Raw genomic sequence first — 20791 nt, 5'->3', positions numbered from 1 at the left:
GCTGTGGTCAAGCAAAGAGTTCACATTTCTGTTTTTATTTTTTTCCACTACAGAACAATCCAGCCTTCACAAAGTGCCAAAACCAGTGAGCTGAGCCGTAATTTAGCAGCATTAGTGAGAAAACACCATTTCATCCCACAGGCTTATGGGGATTTTTCAGCACTGGTCCGCATCCTGTTCCTGAATATTTTTCAGACTTCACTGTTTTCTGGAGTCGAGCCCAAAAGCACCTGGTCTTTTCCTGGTATTCTGGAGATGATCTCTCTCCACTCTATGCATTATAAATGCTCTGGAACCTCTCATAGTGATTCATTAAGCCCCACAGAACAACCCCTTTGTTGTCTGAAGCGCAGGGAGCAGTTTTGCACGAATAAAAAAAAAGTATGAATTTAATGCTAGATTTTTAAATACTTTTGAAGATTTTACAGTTTACAATATAAAGAGTTTTGTTCCAGCTTAGACCAAATTTATCAGTATCAGTTATATCATATTCTACAGATATACATATTCTTCCTGTGTGATATAATGCAAATATATTGAATATATTGAAATAGTTAGTAAATCTTTATAGTTCATAGTATCGTTATTGTACAATTTTTTTGGGAGATTAGAGTAACTGAAGCTTAACAGACTCAGAGGCTGAAACTGTGGCTTGCAAGGTCAGATTCTGAAAGATTTCATGTATTTCATGTTATAGGACAAGCTCTTGTAAAATGACTTGTTACTCCAATATATTAGAAGTGTGTGAGACTTTTTTAATAATTAAAATATGTTAAATGTGAAAGATTTCATGTAGTTACAGGACAGTTTCTTGTAAAATTAATAAATACTCTGTTTTGTAAGGAGTATTTGATACTTTTTTTTAAAGAATTAAAATCTGTTGAAAGGGAAAGATTTCATTTAATTATGTATATTTTATATATTTTTATATATAAGTTCTTGTAAAATGACTTTTTTTTTTGTTTACGGTTTATACCTGTTTTAAATGTGACAGTATTTTTCTCTTTTTTCTACAAACATTTTCTGGCGCTCCCTGCTGCCATATATATATATATTTTTTTAACAGTGTAGGTCATGCTGCTTTGGAATCAGCAGCCGGAGCCTGAGAGAGCCCAATTGCCTATGCTCTCTGAATTGTAATAAAAATTAAAATTACTGAAGTACTTGATACTATTTAGCATGATTTTGACTCTCAATATGATCTTTTCAATGTCGTGGGAAATGGGAGACTTTGGACAGCCGTAATCTAACGCTTGTGATCCGCATAATCAAACAGGTCAGAGCGTGTGAACATTAATAGAGCAAGGTGCGCTAAGTCAGGGTTAAAATAAACTCTGAAAAAAAAGCTGCAGGACCCGGTAGCTCTGCTTTAATCTGTTAATGGCATCCCAGAGGGCCCGGCAGAGGGCCCCAGGCCAAGGTGCCAAGAGATAAGATTGAACTCGCCATTGTGTTTGGCAGCTCTTGAAGGCGCTCATTTCGAGATGAAAAATAGACCGTCTGATTTTGATGAATGGGAGTTCTGACACCTCTGATCCCCCCCGCCAATATTCTATTTTGGGTTTGCGCCGCGGACAGGCGGAGGAGAGAATGGGGCCGCTGGCCCTTTAAGGCTTCTACCTTTCTTCCCAGCGACCTTCAGGCGGTGATGATTAATTGCCAGGAGAGCAGCTCTTGTCAGTTAGCCTATGATCTCCGAGCCTGGTGCCCAAGCCATCTGGTAAGAGGCCACAGCTCCTGTTTGTCTATAGGCAGGGCCTTTATACTCGTTTATGTCACAGTAAGGGGAGGCCAGCCGTGCCCCCTGCGTCTCCACGTACCCTCCACCCAGATGCACGTACTCCATCTGTGAGACTCTTGACGTTGATGTTGTTGTTTTTATTGCTATTATTATTATCATTATCATCATCATCATCATCATCTCATTTTTTCGCCGTGGCCTTTGTCCTCTCGTTAACCGAGGCCATATTTGCCAGCTTTCTCCAGGTCTCTGTTTTCATTAAACAACCATTAAGCATCATTAGCATTAGCATGGGACTGAACAGACTTTCTCAACCTTTTTTTCTTTTATTATTTTTTATTTTTTTATTTTTTTTCTTGCCAGAGGTTGAGTGTTGGAAGGATCAGCAGTCATAAGTCAGGCTAAGTTATAAAGGGAGGGGGGGATACAGTTGAATAAAAAGCAGGGAGTGTGTGTGTGTATGTGTGTGTGTGTGTGTGTGGAAGAGAAGAAGCACGTTTTTCTTTTTTTTTTTTTTTACCCGCCAGGCCCGAATGTGTGGCAGCGGCCTCGTTTGCATTCCGTCCAGCTCTCGGCGTTTCTGGGTTCGGCAGTGAGCGAGCGGGGGAGCACGTCCAGCGCCGCTTTTCAATTTAGCCCAGCATGCGCTGGCTGCGGCGTCCCTCCCTGGCGCTGGGAGGAAATCTCATTACCAGCAGCGAGAGAGAAGGAGTGAGGGAGAGACAGAGAAAAAGAAAGAGAGAGAGAGAGAGAGAGAGAGAAAGAAATAGAGAGAGAAAGAGCTCTCCCCCACCTGGCTGCATGTTGCACGGCTGTGGGGTTGGCTGTTTAATTTGCCCGTTTGTAAATCCCTTTCTTGTCCAGATTTAGGGAGTATTGGCTGGAAATGTGAAGAGCGCTTGTTTACAAGAGAGTCCCAAGCCCGGTCCTTTTGGAGACCTTCGCTTTATTGGCATGACTATATCAAGCACAGAATTCTCAAAGCAAAGCCAGTGCAGTCTTAAACAAGGATGCTCCAAGGCGAAATTTCTGGCCAAATAACAATAAGCAGTAAATAACACATTTTTGTGTTATTAACACATTTTATTAACACGTTTTATGCTTTAAAATAAGTTCAAATTGATCAAAATACAAAGTTTAGCGAGTGTGAGTCCCTAAATATGCTCATTGTTTTTTTTTTATAATTTTATTTATAATTTTTCCCATTTTCTCCCAAATTTACACGACCACTCACTAGGACTCCCCCTATCACTAGTAATGCCCCAACACACCAGGAGGGTGAAGACTAACACATGCTTCCTCCGATACATGTGAAGTCAGCCTCCACTTCTTTTAGAGCTGCTGCTGATGCAGCATTGCCGAGCAGCATCACAGCGTGCTCGGAGGAAAGCGCAGCGACTTGGTTCTGATACATCAGCTCACAGTCGTCCTGTGCTACAATCATCACTCTAGGAGTGATGTGGGGAGAAAGCGCCATCTACCCACCCGGAGGGAGCAGGGCCAATTTTGCTCCCTCTGAGTGCCAGGAGTGCAGCTTGATGGCAAAGCTACGTGATAAGCTAATGCTAACTGTGTCTTTTCTTTATGCTCTATGCATTTGACTGAGAATGCTTTGGAATTTCTGTTTACTAAATGACAAGTATAGTGAGTGTAAGCCTGTAAAAAGCTAGCTGCGAATGATATCTACCTTTTATTCCTTAGGCTCTAGATATTTAGCTAATTATGCTCTGATATGAAATATCTTTTTTTTTTTCACATACTTTATGGCTACGTTCACATTATTCTCCACTCGAGCAAAATATGCTCCATATATGAGTTGCTATCACATCAATTTCCCTTTTTAAAGCTACAAGTCATCTCTTAAATATGAAGTTTTTTTTTTGTTGTTGGTGAAAAAGGAGACCTTTATACACAAATCAATGTGCGCCTGTGAGGCGTTTCAGGGAGATATTCGTCTACATTGCACACAGATACAGGTCACTTACATTTATGAATTTGTGAATTTGCTTGCATTCAGCCAAAATACAGAAGCATTAGTGGGGTTAGGTGTTGATATTGGGTGAGCAGTTCTGGAACTCCAAAGGATGCTATTGGACGAAGCTCCATATTGCTTCAGAGAATGCAGCAGATCCACTTGCTGCTCCACAGCCCAGTGCTGGGGGGTGTATTGGCTTCTTGCTGATGCTTGGCATCGGGCAAGGTGACTTTAAGCTCATGTGTGGCAGCTCCAGAGCGGGCTCCATTCAACTGGCAATACTTTTCTGTGGAGATTATACAAGCTGTGCAGGCATTTGGACACCTGTGTCAGCGGCTGCTGTAACTACATTCAGCTGAATTCTCTTATAAAAGAGGCGTCCAAAAACTTTTGGACCTATAGTATGTGTCTGTGTGTGTGTGTCTGCTGATAATGTTGTTGATGTATTGATATGCTGTAGACATATCTGGTCTGGTTCAAGTGCTATATGATATATATGTATTGTTTATATACCAATATACTGGGAAAAAAAATAAGAGACCACAGTTTTGCTATTTATAGTTATATGTTTGAGTAAAATGAACATTGTTGTTTATTACTACAAAACATTTCTCCCAAATTCCAAATAAAAATATTGTCATTTAGAGCACTTATTTACAACAAGTTCATATTCATAACGTTTTAAGAGTTCAAAAATATATATATATCAATCAATATTTGTTGGAATAACCCCGGTTTTAATCACAGTTTTCATGTAGCTTGGCATGTTCTCCTCCACCAGTCTTACACGCTGCTTTTAGGTAACTTTATGCCACTCCTGGTGCAAAAAAAAAAAAACAATTCAAGCACTTCAGCTTGGTTTGATGGATTGTGATCATCCATCTTCCTCTCAATCATATTCCAGAGGTAAATTTGGTAAAATCAAAGAAACTATAAATGCTGTCTCCTGAACTTGGTAAGCATGCTCTAACAGTGTTTCTTTCTTTCTCTCTTTTCTCAGTGGACTGCCTGGACCCCACTTGCTCAGGACGAGGTGTTTGTGTTCGCGGGGAGTGTCATTGTTTCGTAGGCTGGGGGGGTCCGGGGTGTGAGAGCCCGCGAGCCTCCTGCATGGACCAGTGCTCAGGACACGGTGCCTTCCTGGCCGACACAGGAACCTGCAGCTGCGACCCAAACTGGACTGGTCACGACTGCTCCACAGGTCAGTAGAGTCACCCTGCTTAGATTAGTTAACTGCTGAGCTGCTGGCTGCTGAGCACGTTCAGTTTTTAAAGGAATAGTTCAGTAAAAATCATACTTGCACTATTTCTGCCTTAGATTGGGATACACATTCCTACAAGACTGTAGTTTATATCATTTTATATATGCTCAGGTGCTTGAATTATAGACTGTAGTCTGTATGGTTTTTTATAGCATACCATACTATATTTTTTAAGCCTCATGTTATGTTCACTTGTCAGGAACAGCAACGGTGTTCCCGGGTCGAAAGATACCTGACACCAAAAAAATGTGAATATTTAAATACTAACTCCATTACTAATTATTCTATCAATAATTTGTGTAATGGTGCTCTAACAGGTAAAAAAAACAAGTTCAAACGTTTTTAATGTTTCACTACATTATTACTTTTGAAAAAACAACATATAAAAGACAATCATTTTTGTTTTAGTTTTAGTTTTTGCAGGGGGCCAGATGAACCATTTTCATATGATATGTTGATTACACTAATTAAGGCAAGCAGAAGAAGTTTAATACTGAAAAAATATTTTTAACTATTTTTCCTAATTCTTCAAACTTTAAAACAGGTTAATTTGACTCGTAACATAACATAGGGTAATAAAAGTACTTTAAAAAAAGGTTTTAGATTTAGTGTTTTCACTTTTTAAATATCATAAACAATTGACTGTGTTATTTACAGGATTAATTTGTACAGTCATAAAAACGCCTTAAAAAACACCTTAAAAACCCATAAAGTTTTGAAAAAAAGTTATTAAAAAGTTGCTCTACAAATCTTTGTGTTTATTGAGTGGGAAAAGCTATTTTGGTTTTGAAAAATAATTTAATGTTTTGGCAAATCCATCAGATCCCTTCACCTTAAATCATAGAGTGCAGTCTAAAAATAAAAAAAAATAAAAATCTAAAAATTAGCTCAGGACTGGCTTTTACTTGTTGCATGATTCAGATGGTTAAAACCGGTCTTTTAAATGTGGAGGTAGTTAAAAAGACAAACTATAATCTATACTCTATGTCACTTGGTGAAGGTTTATCATGCTTGTAGACAAACTAAACCATCAATCTCAAAATGAGGGATAACTGGTCAGATTGTGGGGGGTTAGGATAGTCCTTCATTTCTGCTAGATAAAACAAGGGTCTTTTAGCTAAAAAAACAGGAGAAAATGTAGAGAAAATGGCCATTATTTGCTAAGTAGATTCCTCTATTAATGTCTTAATATTAGTGATGCTCTTTTTTTGTGATGTGTGTTAATTAAATGTATCTTGATGTTCTGTTAATGTCCTTAATAATCATTTTAGTCAGGCGTGGTGTGATTACTGTAGGTCAGCGTGGAAGCTTATATCAAGGTACAACTTAATGCTTAATGAAACCAAAGGCGCAGTGCTTTGCCTAATCGCACCCTATTACCTGTTGCCATGGCAGCAGTCACTTCCTGCTTTTGCGGGGTAATTTGTGTTGCAGTTCACTGTTTGCGTCAGTGGGAGAAATCTCAAAAGCAGTATTCAGATTTAGAGTAGTGCCTTTTTAAATATCAGAAACAATTGGCTGTGTTGTTCGCTTTTGTTAAAACCTGCAGATCTTTTGTCCAGACATCCAGATTTGGAAAAGGAGCCATTGTGTATGAACCAATTGTGCATTTTATTCTTTTATTTGTTATAGTTTCTGCTCCGTCACTGCTAGTATTGGATTTTAAGCTTCACCGCTGTCTCAGTCATGCTGTAACTGGTGGACACTACTGTCCATTGAACTTTTCCCACATTTTTTTCCACATTTAAACAGTTCCAGTCATGCTGATAAAACCTCTCTCCCCAGCAGGGGAAGATACCACAGCGTTTGCTACTGTATAACTGGCTTATATTGCCTCCCTGTTGTAGACGCTGGAATGGAGAGTCAGGTTGTGTGCATGTTCCTCCTGAGGCTATGAGCTTCTATTTCGGCTGTAACTGCTGTAAATACACTACTGACACTACCTCTGTACCAGGTGTACTGAAGTGCAGACCGAATGCAGGCCATAGCCAGTGCGATCACATGCACTTCATAATAGGATTATACACAGGTTTCTGCAGTTATTTGACTATTTGACATGTGAACAGTGTTCTATGGCTGCCTATATCAGAGTAAAGTCTGAAAAAAATAGAATTAAGAGTTTAGAAATCTGATAAATAGAGCTGTTTTTTAAAGGTCCAAGCACTTAGGGCTGATTTGTACATTTTTGTGGTCGTTATTAGCCAATCAGGTTCAAGCTAGCTTTTCATTGACTAAACATTCACCAAGAATAATGAAACTTATACACTATAGAGGGTTCGTATGGTCATGAAAAACCTGGAAAAGTCATGGAATTTTAAAATGGCAATATCCAGGCCTTGATACGTTTTGGAAAAAATTAAATAGCCAGAAAGTTTTGGAAAGGTCATGGAAATATATTATATATATATATATATATATATATATATATATTTTTTTTTTTTTTTTGAGCTAACAAATACATCCGCTCAGAGTTAATACAGTAATTTAGCCTTACACAAAGGAGCTCTCAGGATCTGACACACATTTTATTATTAAAAATTGTGTGTGAACATTTTATCAGATTCATTTTAGGCCTACTATAATCAATTTTGATTATAGTTTTAGTTGCTTTTTGGTTTTATTGTTGATGTCTGCATTGAAAAATTGTATGGTCATGAAACTTTTTCTTAAAGGCATGGGAGCGTCATGAAAAAATCATGGAAATTTATTGGTTAAAAAGTGTATGCACCCTGACTTTATGTAATTTAGGGCCATTTTAACTATTTGTGGCCCCAGCACCTTGATCAAACAGGTACGGGAATGCATTTTCAAGTTATTTGGCCACAACTCTGTCACGGTTTGTGGCATGTTAAAAATGTTGAGCACACATATTTACAAGGGCATTTTGAAGAAACCTGACAACTTTGAGCCAGACAGGCCTTTAGTAGCTTCTACAATGCCCAGAAATAATATATTTCATAATAATATAAGAATAAGAATAAAATTCATGCTAAATGGTGGTTTTATGTGGTTTGTTTTATTCTTTTCATAGATAAACAGTGATGAGGAGCAAGCCTTTGGTTTGTAGTATTTAAAAAAACATTGATCTTGCTCATTTACAGTGATATTGTGAGGACAATTGGCAAGTTTGAGCCAGACAGGCCTTCAAAAGGCTTTCTAAACCATGTGGCCGTGCTTGTGGACCGTCAATTGCAAATTGTGGCTATATTTTAGCTCATTTTTTAGTAATCATATTTACTATTTGGTTATCTCAGATTTCTCAGTCTGTCTATAAGTGAAAACTGAGATTTGAATAATATTAATCTTCCAGCTAATGTATATAATGTTTACGGCACATTTTATTCTGTGGTTAATTTTTGAACTACTCACTCAGAGATTTCGGTAACACTTTACTTGGATGGTCCATTTTATGATGCTCAACTGACATTCAACTAACATTCAACTGCATGTCTATAAAATGCAATTGAACTGAAAGGTGAAAGTAAATGATTCTCTATTGAATGTAACCCAACATCCAACTCTAACCCAAACCCTAATCTTAACATTTTAGCATTGCGTTTAGAGTTGGATTTAAAGTTTAGGTTAAGGTTAAGGTTAGGGTCAAGTGTAGGGTAAGATTTTAGTGTTGATTTAGGGTTACGATTAGGATTGGGTGTAGGGTTAGATTCTAATTTGAATCATTAACATTCAACATAGGGTTAAGTTGCATTTAATAGACATTCAGTTGAATCTCAGTTGAGCATCAAGAAGGCCATCAAATGGACCATCCAAGTAAAGTGTTACTGAGATTTCTTATTGTCTAATCAAGTTCATTTAGATGCATTGATTGAAAAACCTCTGCAGTAATCAGATTATGAATTGCATGTATATGCGCTCACCGATTCCTCTTCATTTTAACTGTGACAGTCACAGACATACAGTATGTATCACAGCTTTAATTTTACCATAAAATGATTTGATTACAAACTCCAAATGTATTCTAAATCTCATATATGAATTAATAAAGCTTCTAGCAAATGGTATCTTCCAGCTTTCCCAACAAACCTTAAAGATCATCCAGTAAAAATGATTTCTCCCTTCCCAAGTTTGGAAACACAGCTATCTGTGACTGTGAATTTCCCCATTAATGCCAAGCAGACAGGCTGACCTATTAGGTAATCCCCGGGATTTGCAGGGAAATAGGCATTTTAAAGCCTGGCTTCTCAAGCGGACAAGTCTGTGCTGTAAATTATGATGAGCTTGCACTTTCTGCCTCCCAGCCTTGCTTGCTTTCTGAGCTCGTGAAGCGCGCAAGCATTTAAATGAAGGAGTGTCTGCTCATGGAGAAAGGCTACCACAGGCCACCGAGTTTAGCCGCTAATCAGAAGTAGCGCATGGCATCAAAATGTGTGCAATGTTCTCAATTTTCCGTACTTACTTTCTCTTTTTTGACAATTTATCTATTAAAATTATAAAATTATTGCATTTTTGTCTTTTATTTTCATACAGTTTCACATAGTGCTGGGTGGTATACCGGTTCACCCAATATACTGGAGGGGATTTTAAAACCAATATGCATTTTTTTACATACTGCCACCTAACGCTAGCCAGTTAGCATAACAAGCTAATACACTTAAAGCTCAGCTCTGTAGAGTCAAATGCTTGTCTTGTTCTGTCGTGCCTGGAGAGAAACGAAAACAGCACTTTATCTGAGGAGCTCCTGCTGTTGTTCCTCAAGAGCAGTAACTATATACCTTAAAAATATCTTTAAAAATATTGATACTGTAGCTTGAAGGATAATATTAATGCACAGTAAATTGTATGTATTTGTTAACTGGAGAAACAAGGGAATTGTGGCTGATTTTAATACTGTAATGCCTCTTATGGCTTCCATAATAACATATTATAACATTGATATTAAACTTCTGTCTAACTTGTGCTATAGAGCTTTTGAAGAATATCTCTTTTGAGATACATTGAGTACTTTAGGTCCATTTTAATAGTTTGTGGAACTATTTAAAAAAAATAGTTTTGAACAGTTATTGTATCTCTTTTTAAAGTCTATTGTTTACATTCTTCTGTTTTTAGCTGTGTTTCTGCTAATGAAGTCAGATTTCTTCATATATTGTGTCATTTTGTGGGATAATGTAAACCCAGTAGTAATGAAGGCCTTAATTTAAAGCCTTAGTGTTTTAACCCTTCTACTATGCTCAAATTTGCAAACACCCTTTATTCTCTGGATCAATATGATCCCAGCAATTTAATCCTCTATAAAAGGATTACAATTAAATTTAAATAAACATGTTAGCAAAGTTTATTTACCAGTTATATTATGTTTATTTGATGAAATATCGGCAGTTCTGGCATTATTCTAATGTTATATTAGTATTATATAAGTGTTATAAGCAAAACTGAATGTCATATTGACCTCAACATTATTACCACACAAAAATGTGTCAAATATTGATACTTTTTATGTTTTATGCTTATAAAACAGCCTCAATAAAACAGATATTGACATTGAAACATTTGAAACATTTTATTTGTCATGTATTTTCTTCATCAAATTAAGAAAAGACAATAAATAGGAATCACAAAACTAATGTCAACCATTTTTTCAGAGACTTTAAACATTGAATGGGTTCAAATTGACCCCATAAATAATAGGAGGGTTAAATGATATGTACTTCTAACAATACAGTCATGCAAAAAAAAAAAAGAAATAAAAGAAAAAAGAAAACAATAAAAATACTGTAATATACCATGAAAGCGTAAGAATTAAAAAAAATCTCATGTTATTTTCTACTCTTCTGACTCTACTGGGTTTTACTGGGTTCCTTGGACTGTACTTGAACCATGACTTTTACACGACACTCAGATGGATCAGGATTTCTTCTGGGGGTGGTTTGTCCCTTTCACACCAGATCTACTGTCATTTCCGAAGGCCACCGAACTCCGAACTGAGCTCACTGTGACAATAAACAAATCCCCGACTACAGCGGCGCAAAATATTGTATGTCATTATGCAAGTGTTGACATTTGCAATACTGATATCGCCGAAGTGTGTGATATGCAAATGAGCTGCTGATTGCTTTCTGGCCTGCTGTGAAGATCCTGACTAATCACAGATGTTCTTTGGGCGATCGGGTGAATTAATGCGTTCACATGCGAGTCTAAAACCATTAAAGACTTATCTTGGTCAAAAAAATGACAGAGGGCAGTTATAAAACAAATTACATTCAATAAAGCCTCATTTATGATCAGCATTTAAATATGGATACAGGTATGGATGCAGTCTTTTGCCTGTTTTTCCCTTATGGATATGGACAGAATGGAACAGTAGCGCTGGCAATTGTGGGGGCAGTTTAGCCAATAGTTACACACACAATTATCTATATACTTTATTTTCATATATACAGTACCAGTCAAAGGTTTAGATGCACCCCTTCTAATTTGATTTATTTTTTTCTTAATTTGTATTATTTTCTATATTGTAGATTAATAGTGAAGCTGGAAAGTGACTAACAAGCCTGAATATGTTTTATACTTTAGATTTTTCAAGTTAGAAAATTTTGCTTTGATGCCAAATTAGTTTACTCTTGGCATTATTCTCTGTCGGCTTCATAAAATAGAAACTTAAATGGTTCTCCAGCTGTCATAAAGGAGTTCTCCCTTCACTCTGACCTCCGACTCGTTCCAAAACACCTACACTGGATAGAGTTTTCCCTAGATGTGAAACTCACGTGGGTTGCCAGATTGACACACAAAGGGCAAGTGACGACGAGTCGTGCTCTGTAGCTGTTCGCTTAGTGTTGGTAATAAATTACCCAGCTATGGTAGCATGATAGCAACCTTACTGAAGCTCAGTGATTACCTGTGATTACCTGTTCTGCAGAAAAATAACCAGCTTGCCCATTTCTGTGGCTGCAGCACTTCGCTGTTTGCATGAAGCTGCTATACCTGGCAACCTGAGGTGAGGAAATGGTAGACTGAGAGGATGTCGGTGGGCATTCAGAGTTTTGGAGGCTAAATCCCACACAGATTTTCGAGACTGGCAAGAGCTTTCAGTGTTTAAACTTTTTCCTTTATTTCCTTAATATCTGATGATACATCCTGATTATGTTATGAGTTACTTCAGAGAATATAATACTTAATGGTCCTTTAAAAGTAGCAATAACAAGTCCTAAAATTACTGTGCAAATGCGAATTTTACATTTTTACATTTTGTAGCTTACACATGTGCACCCTGGCATCCTCATCTTGGCATTTTGGTACAAAACCCATATTGTTAAATCCTTAATTAGGAGGTATATCACAGTTAAAGTTCAGAGCAATATAATTATGATAAAATTATGATGAAATATGATGTTCTCTTTGTATTGTTCAGATGAAATGTGCAAAAAAAACATTTAATCCCACCTCTAAGTACAACTTTTCCCTCTTTTTGCTAATATTCTACATCCCATCACCTACTAACTGCCCCCCACACACACTGCTGCTTGTTCGCAGGTTTAGGCTATGCTCTGTGTGTGTGTGTGTTTCTTTCTCACTTTGTTCATGGCAGGGACTGTCATGATGATAAACAGGCTGTGGGACACTGCAGACAGCCTCTTGAAAGGGACACACGTTCCCTGCATGAACCAGGCCGAGGGCCCTGCTGATGTGGCAGTTAATTGCGTCTACTGTTCTGAGAGAAGGACTCTCCAAGTTCACAAAAAAAAAAGAACAGAAAAAAAGCTTTGATCCTTTTTTATGATTTTTTTTTTTTTTGTTCTCCTCGTGTTCCGCTGGCCGACACTGCTGGTTTTTCGATGAGAAAGCTCTCAGCTTAACTATGGGGCACTTCTCTCTTTGTGTCATATTCAGAAATAAGCTTCTGTGAACAATCATGATGATGTGCATCAGTTAAACCTTCCCCTCTATTACAGTGGTCAGGCAGGGGTCACTGCCGCATTTTTCTATGGATTATAGAGATAAAGCATGTCCTGCAGTTTGTGCTCTGCCTTCTCCAGCAAATATACGCTTTAGTCTCTCAGGAGTGATAGTTAACATTTATATATTTCACTTTATGATAAAAGAGTATCTCACCAGCCACAAAGAACTGACTGCTTCCGTGTATACAACTGTGTAAACTGCTATTTGCAGCTCATGTGCTGCACCTAATTCTAATTTTACCATTTTTAATTTTATTAAATTGTAAGAAATGTGGGGTGGCATAACATATGAAAGAAGTTTCTTCAGTGACATCATACACCTCTGAAAAAAAAGTTATATGTTTGAGTAAAATGAACATTGCTGTTTAATTCTATAACATTTTAAATAAATAAATTCTCATTTCTCCCATTTATTTGCAGAAAATGAGAAATGGCTGAAATAACAAAAAAAAGATGCAGAACGTTCAGACCTCAAATAATGCAAAGAAAAATAAGTTCATATTCATAAAGTTTTAAGAGTTCAGAAATCAATATTTGGTAGAATAACCCTGTTTTGTAATCACAGTTTTCATGCATCTTGGCATCATGTTCTTCTCCACCAGTCTTACACACTGCTTTTGGACAACTTTATGCCTTTACTCCTGGTGCACAAATTCAAGCAGTTCAGTTTAGTTTGATGGTTGTGATCATCCATCTTCCTCTTGATCATATTCCAGAGGTTTTCAATTTAGTAAAATCAAAGAAACTCATCATTTTTAAGTAGTCTCTTATTTTGTCCAGAGCTGTATATTTAGATACTCTGTGTTTAGGTGTTCTACGTTCACCAATACTCTATAGTCTAAATAAAGATCCAATGTCTTTAAAAAGACATTAATGAAGGAGACTAAGACAGGACGAGAGCAGAAAGAGAGGAAGACAGTAAGTAAGACTGAGACACTACTCCTGAGAGTATGCACACACGTGTGTGTGTGTGTGTGTGTGTGTGTGTGTGTGTGTGTGTGTGTGTGTGTGTGTTAGTGAGGGAACAGTTGTGTCTCCTAGGCAACTCAAAGCAGCTATAGATGAAATGCCGTTATGACGCCCTTAATTGAAAAGTCGCAGGTGAAATAAAAAGACATTTACATAATTTAACAAAAGGCCAGTTTTGTAATTAGTGAGAGGGAAGTATTTTTTGTCTTTTGAATGTTTTAAAGCCTCTAATGACATGTTATGGGTTGTGCCTGAAAGGCCTAACTTGACTCCATTTAATTTATAACAATGACCAAATTGAGGAGCTGTATAGAACGTAATTGACTGTTTAACCGCCTTCACCTTCATTCTCTTTCTCTCTTCCTCTCTCTCTCTCTCTCTCTCTCTCTCTTTATCCACTTTATTCCTGTTTGGCAAATAGGTGAATGCATTTATCCAATTAGATAGAAATGTGTGGTAATGTCTAGCCTCTACCAGGGTATCTGTGGATCGTTAAAAGTCTTAAATGATGATTAGCTCTACCATCAGCAGCCGGAGTCAGAGAGAGCACAGTTGGTAACTTTGGAAAAGACATGTGCTAGTCTTTACCCTCCTAATGCTGGGGGAATCACTAGTCAAAGCGGGTGTCCTGGTGAGTTGGTTGGGTACTTGACCCTCTAAATTGGGAAGAAAATGGGATAAAATTAGTAATATTTTTTTTATTTATTTCTTAGCCATAAAGGTCTCAAAATTGCCACATTCAGCTTACTGATTTAACTATAGACTATATAGACTCAGATATTTAGTAACGTTATGCTAACTATTATTTTATTTTTAGTTTGAAATATTGATTTGTCTGACAATACAAGAATCCCAAACTTACTATAAAAATGTTTAATACTGTTAATAATATTGGTATTGCATGTAAAAATAGCATTAAGAAGTTTTTAAACTTTTAAATTGAGAATGATAGAGAGAGAATTAATTATAATTTTTTTGGTCAATATTCAACAACTCAAATTATGCTTAAAAGTCTACAAAACCTCAATTTTCCCATACCTGCAGATACACTGCTCTTTGTGCGAACTCACAAGTCCTCAACACAAGCGAACACGGTCCACATGATCTAATTCACAGCGCGACCTCGTTTTCAGCCGCTGCGCTGCTCCTGAACGATTTTCCAGCCTTTGTTTCTGAAACCTAGTTGGTGGTGAATGAGCCCTAGGCTACAACCAAAGTGGTTGACAAACAGAGTTTGGAGAAAGTTTACAAACTCGGAGGCGGTGCTGTGAAGTGTTGCACTTCAGTATTGGCTTGTCTTTTCTGCTTCACCTTACCTGGATAACATGGTGTCCCCCTGGGCCCCAGGAGGCAGGAAGGGCCATTCAATCTCCACACACTCAGATGGCGTGTTCACCAGCAAGGGCTTTCTTATTTATTCATTCTGAAGAGGATGTTTGAGGTTTTGGTACCATAAATTGAGTCAGTATTTTGTGTTAACAGCATTTCTCTTTGCAGATTATATTTAAACCATTTGATTAAAAAACGTGGGTGAAATAAAGCAGGAAAACACTAAAATGTAAGGAAAGTTTTTACACTGACAAATCATCACTGTTCCAAAATGACTAGAGTGGAGTAAAGTAGTTTACATTGAGTTACCATTTGGACATTAATGATGTAATAGGCTAAACTAGAAGTTGAAATGGTGTGTATATATACAGCTCTGGAGAAAACTGAGATCACTTAAAAATGATGAGTTTCTTTGATTTCACCAAATTAAAAACCTCTGGAATATAATCAAGAGGAAGGATCACAAGCCATCAAACCAAGCTGAACTGCTTGAATTTTTGAACCAGGAGTGGCAGAAAGTTATCCAAAAGCAGTGTGTAAGACTGGTGGAGGAGAACATGCCAAGATGCATGAAATCTGTGATTAAAAACCAGGGTTGTTCCACCAAATATTGATTTCTGAAATAAATATGAACTTGTTTTCCTTGCTTTATTTAAGGTCTGAAAGCTCTGCATTTTTTGTTATTTGGAATTTGGGAGAAATGTTGTTTGTAAAATTAACAACAATGTTAATTTTACTTAAACATAAACCTATGAATAGCAAAAGCATTACATAATAAAGCAATACTATATGGACAATTTAAACTTTTTAAACTATTCTTTTCCATAAATTAACTGTTTGGTTTATTTTAGATAAACTGTACCATATATCAGTGTTTACATATACCTTAATTTTTCTTAATGTATCCCATCATTAACCCAAAAGAGCCTAAAAGAGTATGTGTGACAGACCTTTTAAAATATGTGGAATGTTCCTTACAGCTCTCTGTCCATCATGTTAACATATGAAGCCCCTAAGTGACCTATACTAAACATCCTGTCAATCTGTGATCATCTGATCTTACTGGAGATAAAAGTATCTCCTTTCAAAAGTGTTTTTTTTTTTCTACAGGTCTGGTATGAAATGAAATGTTTTATGTAGTATTTTTTTTAACTGGTTTTGACACAATGTCTTTTTAGACAAAAAAATGTTATGAAGTTGCCATTAAAGTTACATTAGAATTTTAACCTTAAAATATATGTATATATTTTGTTAAATTATAAAATAATATATAAAAACAACAGTCATGCTCTTTCTCTCTCTCTTTTTATCGCAATAAGAAAAAAATATCAAATAGTTGCTTAGTTAATTCAGCTGATTTAATAATCAGCACTGGTTCTGGTTTCGTATGGGTTAATATTAATAAGTGTTTAATGAGCCTATGGTTTAATCGTGTAATGAGGGTTGACATGTGTTGCTGTTTCTATAGAAAGTCAAAATTAGGCTCTTTCACTTTTGCCACCTTCTTATGGTACAAAGAGGGGCGCGCGTTTACAAAAGACAACGAGGGGCACTGTGGAGAGTCCGCCACCGTACATGCCCCCCCTCTCTCCGCTTTGTGACGGGCTTATTAGATCTGTATTGTCCGAAGAGGATTCTACTCCCCTTTCTTATGCGGGGTGAGAATTCCTTTTCAGAGGCTGTCGGACGAGTTAGCGAAGCGTGGTGGTCCATCTCCGACAATAACCTGTGGATTTGTCTTCTCTTTACCCCCTGTGGTCCTCTGTCCCCCCCGTCCCCCCCCCTCTTCCTGCGATTCTCCCACAGAGCTTTGTGCGGCGGACTGTGGCGGTCACGGCGTCTGCGTGGCGGGCGGCTGCCGCTGTGAGGAGGGCTGGACGGGCGCCGGGTGTGACCAGAGGGCGTGTCACTCGCGCTGCAGCGAACACGGCACCTGCAAGGACGGCAAGTGTGAATGCAGCCCGGGCTGGAACGGAGAACACTGCACCATCGGTAGGGTGTTTGAGTGTGTGTGTTTGAGTGTGTGTGTGTGTGTGTAAGTGAGTGAGGGTGCGAGTGACTGAGGGCTGGGTGGTTAAATGGGTGGGTTTTTTGGGGGGGTGGGTGGTGGTGGTACGGCCGAAAAAGGGAGAAGCATGCGTAATTGAATTTGTGCAAGTCGGCATAGCATGAAGAGGTTTGCTGAAGGATCTGAGGCTTGCCTTCATGCATTTTAATGTGAGAATGTGCTAAGGTGTCTTTTCATTTCCGCTCATCCTTTTCCTCATCCTGCTTTCTTTTCCTTTTTTTTTCTTTTTTTTTTTTTTTACAATCCTCCCCTCGCCGTCGCCTTCCTTCTGATTTGTTGATGTGAAGTACAAACATACATTTGCATCATCTTGAGAAGCGCAGGCACTGGCAAAAAAATATTTTTAATGAGGATTTTGACCGCCAAAAGAAGAACTGCTTTTAAGCTTTTTAAATTTTAAACTTTTAAACCTTTTCTACTTTTCCTTTTTCGGACAGCCTTAAAGTTAACTCGCAGACAAAACACCCAAAACCAAAAATCACTCAGCTGAGAAACTCTGCCTTTTACGCCTGGCTTTCCTTAACTCAATACCAGAGCACTGCTCACAATCACTTCTAGCCGCTATATAAAATGTGTGATGGCAGATTTCACTGGCTGTCCGTTCCTCCGCATGCTGATGCACACCCCATCCCAGCTTTATGGAAAGCCATTGAGCTGTCAAAAAGCCTCGCCCTGTATAAAATACCAGTCCAAGCTAAAGGAACCATCTTGTTTAAACAGAAAAAGAAGTGCAAAAGAAAACAGTCTGTCTGAAGGAACAGCACAAGCTAAATTAACACTGTAGAAAAAAATGAAGCAAAAAACAAACAAAAAAAATAGTTTGAAGGAACAGTCCAAGCTAATTGACCAGTTTGTTTAAAGGATTGGACCATTCTGCTTAAAAGAACAGTCTGAGCTAAAGCAAAATAGCATAAGCTAACATAACATTCTGCCTGAAAGGAAAGGCAGAGCAAACAAACAGTGTTTGAAGGAACAGATCAAACAAAAGAATAGTCTCTCTGAAGGAATAAACAGAGTGAAAGAAAAAGTCTATTCTAAATAACTCTAAATAAATTCTGTTTGAAGTAACATTAAATGCAAAAAAACACAGTCCAAGCTAAAGTTACAGCCTGCTTGAAAGAACAGACAGAGCAAAACGAACAGGCCAAACAAAAAGCAACTGTCTTTTTGATGGAACAGATCAAACTAAAGAATAGTTTGTTTGACAGAACAGACCAAGTGAAACGAAGAGTCAGAGTTAGTCTGTTTGAACCAACAGTAAATGCAAAAGGAACAGTCAAAGCAAAACAAACAGTCTGTTTGAAGGAACAGTACATGCAAAAAACAGTTCAAGCTAAAGTAACAGAAACAGATCAAACCAAACAATAGTTTGTTTAAAGGAACAGACCAAGCTAAAGGAACAGTCTGTTTAAAGGAACAGCATTTAAAGGAACAGACCAAGCTAAAGGAACAGTCTGTTTAAAGTGACAGACCAAGTTAAAGGAACAGTTTTTTAGAGAAACAGACTAAGCTAAAGGAACAGTCTGTTTACAGGAACAGACCAAGCTAAAGGAACAGTGTTTAAAGGAACAGACCAAGCTAAAGGAACAGTCTGTTTAAAGTGACAGACCAAGTTAAAGGAACAGTTTTTTAGAGAAACAGACTAAGCTAAAGGAACAGTCTGTTTACAGGAACAGACCAAGCTAAAGGAACAGTGTTTAAAGGAACAGACCTAGCTAAAGGAACAGTCTGTTTAAAGTGACAGACCAAGTTAAAGGAACAGTTTTTTAGAGAAACAGACTAAGCTAAAGGAACAGTGTTTAAAGGAACAGACCTAGCTAAAGGAACAGTCTGTTTAAAGTGACAGACCAAGTTAAAGGAACAGTTTTTTAGAGAAACAGACTAAGCTAAAGGAACAGTCTGTTTACAGGAACAGACCAAGCTAAAGGAACAGTGTTTAAAGGAACAGACCTAGCTAAAGGAACAGTCTGTTTAAAGTGACAGACCAAGCTAAAGGAACAGTTCGACCAAGCAATGCTAATGCTGCTAACAGTGACTAAAAGGTCAGATCACCAGTTAGCATGACATTGTGCATCCTGCTTTTACTAACCTCCATTCGTTGTTAGTCAGACTCAGTGCTGATTGGCTGAATCAGCTGAATCTGTTCCTGACTGCTGACCTGCTCTTGTAGTGTAGTGTGATCAGGGCACCACGGGACCTAAGAACACTATCAAACTTTCTGCCCTGTGTGAACTGAATACCAAACTGAGTGAATCTAATTTGTGTGCAGAATCGTGTGAGGATAATGTGGGGTCTGGGAGCCGTGGCCCCTCTGACTCTCAGAGCAGGGATGCTGACAGTGACAGCACAGTCAGCTCTTCTGTTACACTGCAGCTGTTTAACACAAGCGCTGGATTCAATAGAAAAGGACAAGAAATGCAGTTCAGGTTGCTTAAATAAAAATCATTGATCTAGAAAGTGCACTTTTATTTTTAGTTACATTCTTTGATCATTTATTTATTAAATTTATTTGTATATTTAGTAAGAAAATTGATTAAAGAGTAAAAAATTCAGATAGCAATCCATGTCTTAAATAAAAAAAGCAAGATCTAAAAATATGTAATATAAAATGAAATGCTAACCAGACCAATAGACATGCTCCAAAATGATCTGATTTTTTCTATTTATTTTACTGTAAAGTTTACACTTTCTAATGTGTCTCAATTTTGCATTTTAACCACATATGCTTCATAAACTTTACTACACACTAAGGATAACTAATTGCTAACTAGATGCAAATGAATGCCATGAGTAATTCCATAGGTATACCAATAGGGGGATAAAAGGACCAGGAAGCCCCTGTGGTTCTGAGGAGTTTAAGAGATTAAAGATGAGTCTAATAATGATTTAAAATGCCCCCAAGGGCATTAACCTAAATAAAGATTCAGTAAATATATATACAGCTCTGGAAAAAATTAAGAGACCACTTCAGTTTCTGAATCAGTTTCTCTCATTTTGCTATTTATAGGTATATGTTTGAGTAAAATGAACATTAATGTTTTATTCTATAAACTACAGACAGCATTTCTTCCTAATTCCAAATAAAAAATATTGTCATTTAGAGCATTTATTTGCAGAAAATGAGAAATGTCTGAAATAACAAAAAAAGATGCAGAGCTTTCAGACCTCAAATACTGCAAAGGAAACAAGTTTATATTCATAAAGTGTTTTCAGAAATCAATATTTGGTGGAATAACCCTGGTTTTTAATCACAGTTTTCATGCATCTTTGCATGTTCTCCTCCACCAGTCTTACACACTGCTTTTGGATAACTTTATGCCACTCCTGGTGCAAAAATTCAAGCAGTTCAGCTTGGTTTGATGGCTTGTGATCATCCATCTTCCTCTTGATTATATTCCCGAGGTTTTTCCAGAGTTGTATATAAAAATGTATAGTCCAGACATCTGTACTTAACCATAACCATAACATGTCGCATTTCTTGCGATATTTTGCTGCAGCATCCATTTGAAAGTCACCTTCTTCTTCTTCTGCACAT

At 37.4% G+C, this 20791-nt stretch overlaps 1 protein-coding gene across 11 annotated transcripts in view; it reads left to right on the top strand.

Annotated features, from left to right (window-relative positions):
- tenm4 (teneurin transmembrane protein 4) overlaps window positions 1–20791 on the top strand; it is a 332448-nt gene that overhangs the window by 211337 nt on the left and 100320 nt on the right. For all 11 annotated transcript variants that reach the window (XM_049467313.1, XM_049467314.1, XM_049467315.1 and 8 more), the window contains 2 exons: window positions 4717–4917; window positions 16995–17180. In XM_049467313.1, the coding sequence (XP_049323270.1) occupies window positions 4717–4917; window positions 16995–17180 (387 nt within the window). The remainder of the gene's footprint in view (window positions 1–4716; window positions 4918–16994; window positions 17181–20791) is intronic.

This window comes from Astyanax mexicanus, chromosome 18, assembly GCF_023375975.1.
Source record: "Astyanax mexicanus isolate ESR-SI-001 chromosome 18, AstMex3_surface, whole genome shotgun sequence".
Classification (NCBI taxonomy): domain Eukaryota; kingdom Metazoa; phylum Chordata; class Actinopteri; order Characiformes; family Acestrorhamphidae; genus Astyanax; species Astyanax mexicanus.
The sequence above is the reverse complement of the archived record's forward strand: the minus strand, read 5'-3'. Positions and strand labels throughout refer to the sequence as shown.